At 38.3% G+C, this 13185-nt stretch overlaps 1 protein-coding gene across 1 annotated transcript in view; it reads right to left on the bottom strand.

Moving 5' to 3' along the window:
* Positions 1-523: 523 nt before the first annotated feature.
* LOC124148736 (opioid-binding protein/cell adhesion molecule-like) overlaps positions 524-13185 on the bottom strand; it is a 47852-nt gene continuing 35190 nt past the window's right edge. Inside the window, exons 5-10 of the mRNA XM_046519994.2 lie at positions 12528-12656; positions 10553-10674; positions 9920-10085; positions 7447-7623; positions 6522-6873; positions 524-1409 (exon numbers count right to left, since the gene is read on the bottom strand). Coding sequence (XP_046375950.1) covers positions 6752-6873; positions 7447-7623; positions 9920-10085; positions 10553-10674; positions 12528-12656 — 716 coding nt within the window. The 3' untranslated portion in view covers positions 524-1409; positions 6522-6751. The remainder of the gene's footprint in view (positions 1410-6521; positions 6874-7446; positions 7624-9919; positions 10086-10552; positions 10675-12527; positions 12657-13185) is intronic.

The following is a 13185-nucleotide window of genomic DNA, read 5'->3' as shown; positions in this document are numbered from 1 at the left end:
AAAAGCGGCGTAAAACCATACTCACTCACTCGGTTGTGTATGAAATGCTTTGATACTCAACAGTTGAACATGACTGAAATACGTGTACAAGACATGTATGTCATGAGTATATTGACATACAAGTACATGTACTTGAAACAACAACAAGTGAAATGTACAATGCGTCAATAAACACTCGGGACATGTAACAGTTACCGTTATAGCAAGCATAAGTGGCGGAAGAAATGAACATTTGTAAATGGTTGACACATATTCAGTTGTCTGGTAATGGAAACTGCGTCTGTACCAAAACGTTGTTGAAAGAATACAAGGTTGGTTGGTAGTTGGTCTGTAAATAATCGAGTCTGGACAAGACAACCCAGTGATTGACATCATAAGCACCGATCCACGCAATTGGGATCGATGACATGCATCAACCAAGTCAGCGAGCCTGACCACCCGATCCCGTTAGTCGCCTCTTACGACAAGCATAGTCGCCTTTTACGGCAAGCATGGGTTGCTGAAGACCTATATTACCCCGGATCTTCACAGGTCACAAAGGAAGTAATTCATATGTTCATCATGTCTACCTCTGTTCAAACGGTTACCAATGATCGTGTAAATGCACAACACTGTTCCTATTCGTACACCAGAATATAAACCAATACAATAAACCAGTAGATCTCACGCCGTAAATGTTTCAATGGTACCATATTGTTCTTGAATCTTAAACCCTTTACTTAAAACATTTGCTCTTTGCATACGAGTTCTTCCCAGAATATTCTCAAGATTGCCAACAGTGTACCAAATTTACTCTGTTTCTACATAAATTCCGAGATTATATTATTTTATGGTAGTCTCTATAATAATGTTTTTTTTGTCAATGTACATGCATGCCTAGTAAATGAAAATATTCTGCAATATGAATCAAGTATTCTCAACAGTGATTTGTCTTGTACACTATTGGAAGGAAATATTCGACATAAGGAAATATGTACATTCAAAGAATGTTCATTTTAATTGTTAAATATATATATCAGCAGTATTGACAAGAACAGCGTGAGAAGTGCACATATATTTTTGTTTATTCACATTGAATGTGAACGCGAGATACAATTGGCAAACACGTGGGAAGGGAGATTACCGTGTTATATCAAACAACATGGAAACAGTGGTTGAACGTTAAACACAACATATAACAAGAACACTTGCAATATTTACAATACATATATGCGATAGTATGTGCTTTGACATCAATGGTTATCTGTACATGTACTTTAAAGCAATGACGTAGTCACTGGTACTGTTATGTGGAACATGGTCACTGGAAGCATCCCTTCATCGACACCCTTGACAGCTGTTGGAAGCGCACATAAAATATACACGGTCGAGCCATGTCGCTTTGGAAGCTGAAGGGTGTTTCTTGTCAACTGAAAATACAAAATTTTGTGTATAATATTTTTGAAAGATCATCACACTGAACAAAACATATATGTGAATGAACAAAATGCAAAATGAATTCGAGGCATTTAAGCATCATAATCATTATCAAATCCTACTGAGCTTTGTTATCTGGTATTTTCGTTTTAGAGAAATATCTACATTTAGCAGTGTGGCATGGTTTACGGATCAATAATTTTCGCAGGTTTGTTACAGACCCAATAGGTTAGATTCACGTTTACCTATCTAACCGAAACATTGCCGATGCGGTGTGTCTGTTGTTTTACGACAATAATATGACGGCAATCTCATTAAAATCAGACCTCAGTTCTCAGTACCGCTAAACAAAGATCAGATTATGAAAGTGACAGTCGGAATGTGATTTCGAATCATGCGACCTCGAAAACTTTAACTCCGAACAATAGTTACGGGTTCAACGACTGAATCCATACAATCTAGACCACCTATTAGCCATTCCAGAATGTTCTTTTGTTCAGGTATCATATTTTTAATCGAGAATTTGTCAAAATATGTTTCGAAACGCAGTCGGCAATTATGAAATTAGTGCCGTAAAGAACGAGAAAGCTGCCTTCTTTTTGGCAATGTCGACTTCTTGTCAGTCATTCCATTGGTCGGTCAAAGTTCGCGCAAGGTCGTTCTGACGCGATCCCTAATGGGGTGTCCTCAGATCTTTGTTACGCTGTAGCGAGAACTAAGATCTGATTTTTATGAGACTGAATCTGGAACCGACGGCATCAGGAACCGACGGCGCCATCACGCGTTGCGCTTGTACCCAATCCCATTGTCTTTTTGAACAATAAAATATATTTAAACTAAACGTCTTTTGAAATATGTTTTGACAACATGGTTTCATGTACATTCAAACAGCTAGTTACCTAAATGACCATTTTATGGTGTGTGAGGGCGAAAGCGAATTTGGTTTTGAATTGTTACTGTATTCCAGTTATATCACGGCGTGTCAGTTTGATGTGGGCGGAAAGCCCGAAGTGATGCAGGTCTTGGATGTTTATCACTTTGGTGAAACCCACGAGCTGACAAACCTAGAAACATAATCAGGTGGAACTGGCCACGTTGACACTATACACCAGAATCAATCAGGCACAGTGGTGCCTGGAGAAGCTTGCTCGTCTAACTGAATAGTTCATGCCTGAATGTGTTTCAAATGTCACAATTCGTATAAGGCGCAATAGTTCCGTCCCTTCGTTCGACAGGATTCAGTGATCCCCAATTCACCTTGGTTTGTCAGTGTCCTCGTTGGTTGCAACAAAGCGGTAGACACACCATGTGTTACTTATCTCCCACATGACGACCCGTGATAACGATTAAATTCTGTTCCATGCAGTGTTAAACCAAATTTACAGAAACTCAATTACTCAATTATCCGACCTATACGTAGTCAGCAGTATACAAAGAATATTCCACTGGTGTACATGCTTTCTGTCAAACCCTAAATAAATGAAATAATTTGTTAATTTATTATTCAAGTCGACCTGCCGAATACGACGTCTTTTCATTTCATTTTTGCGACTGAGACATGTACAATACAAGAAACGAATTTGTTCGCCGTGATTAATCCAGAAGATTTCCAAGCAATAAATCCAATTTAACCACGTTCTTCAACAAATCAGAATATGGCCCACACTTACATGAAAAACGAGTGAGTGAGTGAGTAAGTACGGTTTTACGCCGCTTTTAGCAATATTCCAGCAATATCACGGCGGGGGACACCAGAAATGGGCTTCACACATTGTACCCATGTCGGGATTCGAACCCGGGTCTTCGGCGTGACGAGCGAACGCTTTAACCACTAGGCTACCCGACCGCCCCACATGATCAACGAAACTATCGCTGTTCTGAACAAGAGAAATAATATCATAATATACTTTATTACTTGCCCGTGAAGAGGTTACCCTTTTTACAAACTTACAGCTGTATTACACATTGAGTAATAACAAAGCGCGTGTTAATGTACTGCGGGAACAAGTTTCACGAACAAATATTGAAAACTCTCAACGGCTTATACGACATTGCGCGGGGAGATGATAGATCACTGAAAGGAGCTTATGCACACTTGATAACCGCAGCAACCCCGTTGCTTGGCTGACGTCACATGGCATTGTTTCGCCGGTGGATCTTGCAACAAAATTTCACAAATTACGTCATAGGGTATTGTGACGTGTTTGTAAACTTTGTTGTGCAGGACCCAGATCCACAAGGCGATTGAAGCGCCACGACACATGTACGTCTAGGTATATGGGAGTTACTGATAACCTTAACGCTACAGTAACTTTCTGGAAAGGAACCATGAATTCTTAAGGTGGGCCGTTGCATTGTATTAAATAAATACGTGTCAACTTTTGACATGTTTGAAGTATTGTTTTGTTAAACGCCATGGGATTATGCTTTGGATCGCGAAGATTTCTGCATATATTCACACACGGCATTGAAATTCTAAAAAAGGTTTTAAACGGCAAGTAATCAATATAACACTAAACTCGCCCCCGTGTAGTACCAATTTAATGCAACTCGTGAATAGTGCTGGTATCTGATACCAGAACTATTCAAACGTTTCATAAAATTGGTATTACACGGGAGCTGGTTTAGTATTCTATATATAACACACATAACTTTGGCAAATACTGCACCTTCAATATGCAGTGTGAGATTTAATATTTTTAATTTCCTATATCTTGCAGATGTTGACCATTAGAATAATAATAAGATGTCCCTTCATTGTGTAAATATTGTTCGCCTCATTGTTTGTTACGATGGCAAAAATAAGACTCGAGGAAGGGAAAAAATGAAACTTGTATAGACTGTTCAAAGGATGATGTTCACTATTTGACAGTGATTCATAAACACATGCTGATTATACAGTCGGAATCGTACAATGAACCCTGTTTATTGATTAGATATTTCTTATGAATATTGGAAGGGTTTTCTCGAGTTCATTTAGTTCAGTAAGATCGCTCTTAGGTCCGTAAGAACTTCAAATTCCAACGTTTGAACATTACAAAAAGAGTATGAAATTTATCGGAAGCGTCCACCTATACATCACTTGCAAGTGTTTTACTTGAACAACATTTCGTACAGACGCATGGCTTGTATTATATCATTAAAAAATTGTTCAGTATTCGGAAGAAAATCTTACTAAGTCCGGACTCGTAGAAAGATGAGTCACTGTGTTTCCCAAAACCTTCAAATGTCGACCTTTCGGAACAATTTAACAATGAACCGGAGCTTAATCTTGTAAGTCTAAAATGTTCGAGTGTTAAAAAGAAATTCACATTTTTTAAGAAAAAAATCCGGTTTTGAACATGTACAAATAGTCACATCCTGATAATACAATGATCGGTTCTAGAGAAGAAGTCGAAGATATCTGCTTTCATAATAACAGACACGTAAGTTCTTAATAACAGACACGTAGGTACTAAATAACAGACACGTAGGTACTAAATAACAGACACGTAAGCGGTTTCTAAGAGTACTATTTTAAAGCACTTTGAATAACAACTATTTTCAATTTAAAAACAAATATTTGTCATGCTTTGAAGAACAGAGGACTTCATTCTGGTCAGTACAAAAAATATAACTCGAGGAACTAAGTGCTTTAGCTGAATTCATCAAATGGGTCTAAATAATTCATAGCATATGCTCTTCCGTCTTCATCCTTAACGGCCGAGTTGCGTTCTGATCACGATGAATTGAACAGCCTGACACAATGCATGGTAATCACAATCTCCACATAAATAAATCTCTGGGTAGTGTGATTTATGACAAGACCTTCGAATATTTTCAAAATTTTAAAATATTTCAGAAAAAAAGGATAACTTATATTTGATAAAATCACGTAAATGAATTATGCAGTCGCAGGAAAAGTGAGGTTATATAGTCTTTTGGTCCAGATGAACCAAAATGGAAACTTAACATCCCTCGTGAATTCTTCCACAAGCATCACTCGTTGATTCACTTTTGAAATGTGCCAAAATGACAGTAGTGAGTTGACTAAATTGTAAAACATTTCTTTGGTTCATATTTCAACATCAAAGACAGTTATTACATCAGTACATTACAAAGTAAAAAAGGAAACGCTCGAAAAAAGACAAACTGTTGAGCGTTTACGTCATGTGCAACCGTTGTAGCTCTATTAATAAGGGGAAAAGGATATGTGCATGTGGGGAATTAAACCTCCCACATAAACCTACTCATCGAGAGCTCCTACTGTGCTCGTAGCTCTCTTCCGGAACCAGTCGAGTACCAGCGCGATACCCTTGTCCAGCTGTGCCAACCTAAGTTGACGGAGTTGTCATATCACAGACACATAACTCAGAAATAATTGATACGCTGAAAGAAAGGGATACACCTTCAATCTGCCTAATTGCCCCATGTGACTGGAGTACTGTTTCTTAATCCTTTTAATAAAACAACATTGACGAAAATGTGTATAAAAGCGACAAAACCCATTTCATAATCATAAGGAATGTCTTTTTGGACCAGAGTCCGTTGTACCATACCGTCCATGTCATGAACATGTTTTTATGTATCACTGTCAACTAGTGATGATTGAGGAGAAGGTGAGTGAAATGTACGAGTGAAATTGATAAAAAAAGAAATATTGAAACGTAAAATTTAATACAATGTGTTCCTTTATAATTAAGACAAATGTTTCAATGGACAACAGAAAAATGTATTCATTTACATCTAAAACTGAGGTATCTATATACGTAATGACGTTTCTATTTTGAATATAATGAGTTGCCAAATACAAATCTTGTAAGTGTTTGATATTAAACGTGTTATTCGAGACATTAATACACAGTACAAATTTAGTGAGTGCGTGAGTTTGGTTTAACGCCGCTTTTAACAGTATTCGAATCATAGCACGGCGTGTCAGCTTTATGTGGGAGGAAAGCCCGAAGTGATGCAGGTATCAGACGTTTACCACTTCGGTGAAACCCACGTCCGCGGGTATGGTGCTGACAAACCCAGCAACATAATCGGGATTCGAACCCAATACAAGCGACGCAACTCTGCACAGCAATCCATGCCCATACTACATAAAAACTTAAATGTATACTTACACACTGCTAGATCTGAATATTAATATCATGATCCATGTTGGCAGTAAGTCCATAGTGTCAGGGTAGAATGCGATGGTGTATCCCACTTGTTGAAAAACCATTACATCCACCCAATGAAGTCAAAAATTACTGTACTCCACATATGTGTCTCTCTAGTATCTATACAACATGGAAGTCTCTGGACGGCGTTGGTTGAGCAAATATGTAATACTGTTTAAACTTCCCACGTTTCACAACCATTGGTTTGACAAGAATATGGCAATCGTTGCTGTGGTTGCAAAGAGTTCTGTCACGACGTGTACCGACGTCACAGCGTTGCTGTTCCTGGTTCCTAAAGGTCTGTGAGCATCTTCTACAGGAATAAAAACGTGATATGTCAGAAAAGTTTATATCTCCTTACATGTTGGCTTTATATGATACATAGCTAATGAGTTGTTATATAAGGAGAGGACAGTGGAGAATCCAATTTTTTTCCAGAAGTGATTTTTCTATACGTGAACATGTTTGTGAGAATGTCTGTTTTGGGTGACACTTTAACTTAATGTAGTTCTTCTCATATGCCAGGGGAGAAAAAGAAACTTAACAATCATGTTGCTGTGATGAAACACAGCCTTGATCAAGACGTCTTCGTTTCAAACATAACCATTGGTTTGACAAGAATATGGCAATCGTTGCTGTGGTTGCAAAGAGTTCTGTCACGACGTGTACCGACGTCACAGCGTTGCTGTTCCTGAGCAGATTAACACTATAATAACACCTTTTGCGACCTGTCACAGTTTTCGTCTAGACGGTACTTATGTTGAATAGTGGCACACGTAGTGTCACTTTTGGTATTTTGGTATTACAGTTTATTTTATTTTAAACAAAGAAATCAGTCAAACTGTTAACATATTGAAAATATATTGAACCATATAGTTACCATTACCATTGTTTCCAGGTATGTGTTTCGTCGTTTGTTTAATGGTAACAAACTGCAGCTCCGTGCGGCCCCCATACCCAGAGGTCCTCTGTGTGGCCAAGGGGTAATGGGAAAAAGGTGTGTACAAGGGAGGGGGCGTTGTCGGGGGAGACTGTGTCGTTGTCTTCTTGTATAACGAATAATCTGCAGGAGATAGAACCACACCATTAAGTCATGTCCATAGCAAGATATATATGGTGGCTTCCATGTTGGAAGAAGACCATCGCGTCTTTACACCCATGTTATTTTAAACATAGCCCACTTAGCGTAAAGTCCTGCGGCTTGATATTCATTCACTAAAAAAAATAATACACGCAAAGCGTTGCCAACTCTTTCTTTAATTTAATTTTACACTATCCTCATCAAAGCATGATGTCATCAATTCGAATTTTATTTTTTTATGATACACCAACATTTTATTTTTTTATTGTGATTTTCCTCAGTATTCTTTGAACAGATTATCTTCCGAATGATGTAAAATTGCCTTTGGGTGTTCATTTCAGAAATCGCTAATTCGCCACACACTGTGAATTCCCAGATATTATTTTAAAAGAACACTTCAGCAGTCTGTCTGACACGGAATTTGTGTCTCAGCCATCAGTGAGATGAAACAGTTAATGTTTCTATCACTTTGAGATGCCTCTGGTCCATTTAATCCATATGACATTTGCTATATATTAGGAAAGGAGATAATATTCTCACAAAGTAATTAAAAACATTATATAACAAAGGCAACTTCTTTGAGGTTACGTTGAAAGTTTTACATTTACAAGCCTTTTATTATTTATGTTTGTCGAAGCGAAGGCGTAATATATAATATACACCAGTCATTATTGTTTTTCGAAAAGCACAAACAAATGACACAAGGAAAGTTGAACCTTTTGAGAGAAGGAATTACACGTACTGTTGGAGAACAATGTGGCTGTCACCAGCAATCGATTAACATTGTAGATGTGTTTCTGTGTAAGGAATATGTTCTTGTTATGAAAAAAAAATCTTTTGAGGTATCTTTTATCAAATACGATCCTATTTGTGAAATCATGTATGTACGTCGTCAATCGACGATTTCGTATGGAAATAATGTCATCAAACATAGTATTCTAGTTTTTTAAATATCGCATATCACATACGATCATATGTACGGATTCATTGTTTTTTTTTATAAATAATCGACAAAAGATCACAATATTTCAGAATTTTGTCAAAAACAACTAACTTTAGAGAACTCTTTCCTTTTTCCAGTACTCCCTCTCTCAGAGACTTTGTTGTATGAACAGCGTATTCAGAGCATGTTCAATCGTATCGCGGATACCTTGTGTCACCGTCGTAACTAAAGAATGATTCACGGGTGAACGTTCTTGAAATTATCACCTTTTCTACACATACACAACCAACAACCATCCACCCCCCCCCCCCCCCCCCCCCCACACACACACACACACACACACGCTCACACACACGCGCGCGCGCGCACGCACGCACGCACGCGCACGCACGCACACACACACACACACACACACACACACACACAAGCGCCCGCTCGACGGTTCACAATTAGAGAAAAACAACGAACTACGAGGAATTAAGGAATATGTCCCGAATGAATGAATTGTGGAATGATTCACGGGTGAACGTTCTTGAAATTATCACCTTTTCTACACATACACAACCAACAACCATCCACCCCCCCCCCCCCCCCCCCCCCACACACACACACACACACACACACACACGCTCACACACACACACGCTCACACACACACACACACACACACACACACACACACACACACACACACACACACACACACACACACACACACACACACACACACACACACACACAAGCGCCCGCTCGACGGTTCACAATTAGAGAAAAACAACGAACTACGAGGAATTAAGGAATATGTCCCGAATGAATGAATTGTGGTAACCGTGGACCTTCGGCAAGGAACTTCAAAGTTTTCATTCACGAGGGGCGGATGATCCTCCCTAATTAGGTGTTTGCGAGTATGTTATTCTATATGTTACTCAGACATGTTTTAAGAGAGAATATAAAGAAAAGCGTATGACACGATGTAACTTCACTGACGGCAGCCTATTGTTCAGATGACGTAATGTAATCAATTTGTGACGTCATGAACAATGGATGACATATAGCATTTTTCTCAACAATAAAGCACTATGACCTACGGTTTTAACACAAAAAGACAGTATTGAGAATCACTCAAATGTACATGTGCAAATATTACACACGATATTTCTACATATTTGGGTTCCACATAAAGTCAATTGCTGATGTAAAATGAAACTTTCAGATCCGAGTTACCGTCTTTGTTGGAATGTTAGATAGTCCCTATAACCCGCCATAAATCACGGAGTCCAGTGGCAGGAACCCATATTCGGTTTAAATCGGTATTGCCATACACATATATCTTACCATAAAGCTGCATCGTCTCCTTGTCTTTGCCTAGTATATTAGATGCCATACAAGTATATTGGCCAAAATCGAATGCATTGATATTTCTAATCCTCAAACTCAGAGTAATGGTGTGGTCCTTATCTTCGTATATCTCAATGCGATACTTTTCACTGTCGGTTAGTTCCTGTTACAAAAAAGAGAGAACAATGTCAGGACGGAGATACACAACAATCATTTAATCCAATGTAAAAAAATGCATTATCACAAAAGATAGAAAAACACCCACATATCCACCAGGTAATTGTTCATATTCTTATTGATGTCCTGATCTGTTCTTAATATACAAATAGGTTCTCATACAACGAACTGCAAGTGTTTGTTATATCCGAATTATAATCTTACTCACGTTAAACTTTACATTCCTTCATTACATTGGTTCGTTATAACCGACTTCGTCATATCCGGAGGTGACTATAAACATTGCTTACAAACATTCATTCCTCTTAACCGTCTACCTTTGTGAAAAGCATAAAGGATTTGAGAAATCAATATTCGTATGAATTACTTGAAACATTAACGAATTTCCATACAGTGTTCGATTTTGAAGTTTGGAAACAACCCAAATAACCTCCGAAAATGACTGGAACTAACCTTTCCATTTCGAATCCATACGCTTATTTCCTGTGGGCTGCCAGCAATGACACATTCTAAGATGGTTTCCCTGCCAACATCCTGTCCTATGCGTTTGGTAGGCAATCTGACCTCCGGTGGAACTGTAAGCCAACGAACAAGTAAGCAAAAGGGGACTTATCTCGCTTTATAATGACACATAATAACGTCGGAGTAGAGAAACCAGTTTTCGATATATGGCCATTGATCAGCATTAAAGGGCAAGTTGACACGGAAATGAACCTATTTTTCTTGTACTTTTTCCACATTAAAAGTGTTAACATAGAAGTGTCATAGACAAAAATATAAAAATATCACAATTAATTAACATATTTTTCGCATTAAAACGATTTATATTTTTCACATTTACCAAGTGTTCTATTTCCCCAACAAAAACACCATGGCTTATGCCCCTTGCAATATGACGTCATTGGTGCCAATTGATAAACATTATGACGTCATCCTGCTTTGTTAGAGCCGCTTCACGTGGTGTAGGTCCAGATGTGTGATTCTAGCGTCTCAGATGCCAGCCAGCATAGTGTTATGCTGAGTCACCACTGCGCCGGAGTGTGTCGTAGGCCATGTTGTTTTACCGCAAACTGGTACTTGATATCTTTTGCGTTGAGAATAGACAGGGACCCAGTTGAATTGGCACCAATTACGTCATAATCTAAGGGGGATAACTCAGGCCTGTTTAGCTCGAAAAACGAAGGCCTCATAACGGCATATCATTTTCACACTATTGTGAGCTTCCTACGTTCACTGTGAAAAAAATGAGTGTATATTAACACAGATACTAATTAATTCTAAAATTGCGTTTTGTTTAGAAAAAGAAAGAAAGTGATTTTTGCGTGTACACTTCCCCTTTAAAGGGCCATGTCAAAGAATATTAAAATCGAGTGTCAATCTTCAATGGCAATCAAACATAAATTCCCCAACCACCATTTCTGACGTTATGAAATAGTGACTGAAGCTACGGACAATTGCAAGGACACATAAGGCATGCATTAAAACAATTACCCGAGAACTTTTGTTGCTGATGATGTACTATGTAAACAATCCCCTTAAAATGAATTCTTGAAAGCAATCTTAACACTTGCATAGGGACTTTCATTACAACAAAACAAAATCCTGAGACGGAATGGGACTAGAAATGTTTTTGTTGTATTGTGTCTTAAAGGGATATTTGTAGTGTATTCAGGAAATACGTCATTACATTTTATCACCTCGGCTATAAAATGGTTTATCATATCTTCAAGGGACTGGATTCCAGTATTTTATGGCCGCTTGGGTTTGTGACCGTCGGTGGTATTGGGTCGATACTTTGAGATGCTACTATCGACGTTAAAGGGGCCAGTGGAAGGAGAAAAGACAGCGCTTTCCATTCGATTTCTATCTTGTTCGCACAGCAACATAATGATAGTGCTTGTTATAGAGCTGCTTGTAAAGTATTGGGATGCCTTTATGATAAATCCGAACATAACGACTTTGGATTTGTAAATGCTCGTATAAATATGAAAGTGAACATTTGACTTGAATTTAGAAACAAACGGTCCTGGAAAGAATAAACAAGAGACAGCTTTATCGAAGTTATTTTATTTAACGAGGTAAATGATAAAGCGGTGGCATTCCATACAGTGGCATTATCAGGTCACATGCAATATGTAATGCTTCTGAAACTATTTGATCTATGAGAAACAAGGACAACTTGAAGTTGCAACACGACCTCAAGATGACGAAGAAACAATAAAACCGATCCTAGATTCAATCTGCATAAAAAGGTATTTAATAAAATCAAATGTAAAAAGCTTGTTACTGTAACAAATTATATTTAGGGATTCCTGGCTTGGTTCGAGTCGATTTTTACCTTGTTATTTAAGCATTATCGGTTGACTGGAATAAAATCCTCATATTTTTTGCTAAGGGTGACAATTAACTGCGATGACTCGCAACTTACACTGAACGGTTACTTTTATCTGTCTGTTGACCGCTGGAGGAACATCATTGAATGCGACGCATTCATAGGTGTCGCTGCAGTATCGACTGACGTTGTAAATGACAAGGACTTCACCGTCCATGCCGATTCCTGTATGGTGAAAAAAATGACACTATATTTTTTTCCTGAAATTATACGTTTTTGCCTGTGTCACTTGAAAATTGTCATGTGGGGAAAATGTTGAACATGCAAGTAAATTTAGATTTTATCGAGTCACGCAACCCAGTGAGTGTGTATTTTCCAGATGGCTATGTCCCTATAATTATACGAAGGATATACATATAAACGAGAGGGTTATACTTGCATGGCTGGGAGCACGCATTGAGGTAGTTTAAAGTAATTCATATCAATGCCGAAAGATGCCACAACAATCTCATTAAAATCAGATCTTAGTTCTCGCTACCGCTAAACAAAGATCTGAGGACACCCCAATACGGGTCACGTCAGACCGACCTTGACCGACCCATGGAATGACATTGAATGACATGGAAGTCGACATTAGCCAATCAGAGGGCAGCTTACTCGTGCTTTACGGCACTAATTTCAAATTGGCGACTACGCTTCGAAACATATTTTGACAAATTCCCGATTAAAAATTTGAAACCTAAACAAAAGAACA

Source organism: Haliotis rufescens, unplaced genomic scaffold (assembly GCF_023055435.1).
Source record: "Haliotis rufescens isolate VD_foot unplaced genomic scaffold, xgHalRufe1.0.p SCAF_3, whole genome shotgun sequence".
Taxonomy (NCBI): Eukaryota; Metazoa; Mollusca; class Gastropoda; order Lepetellida; family Haliotidae; genus Haliotis; species Haliotis rufescens.
Note: the sequence above shows the minus strand (reverse complement) of the source record. Positions and strands in the feature narration are given on the sequence as shown.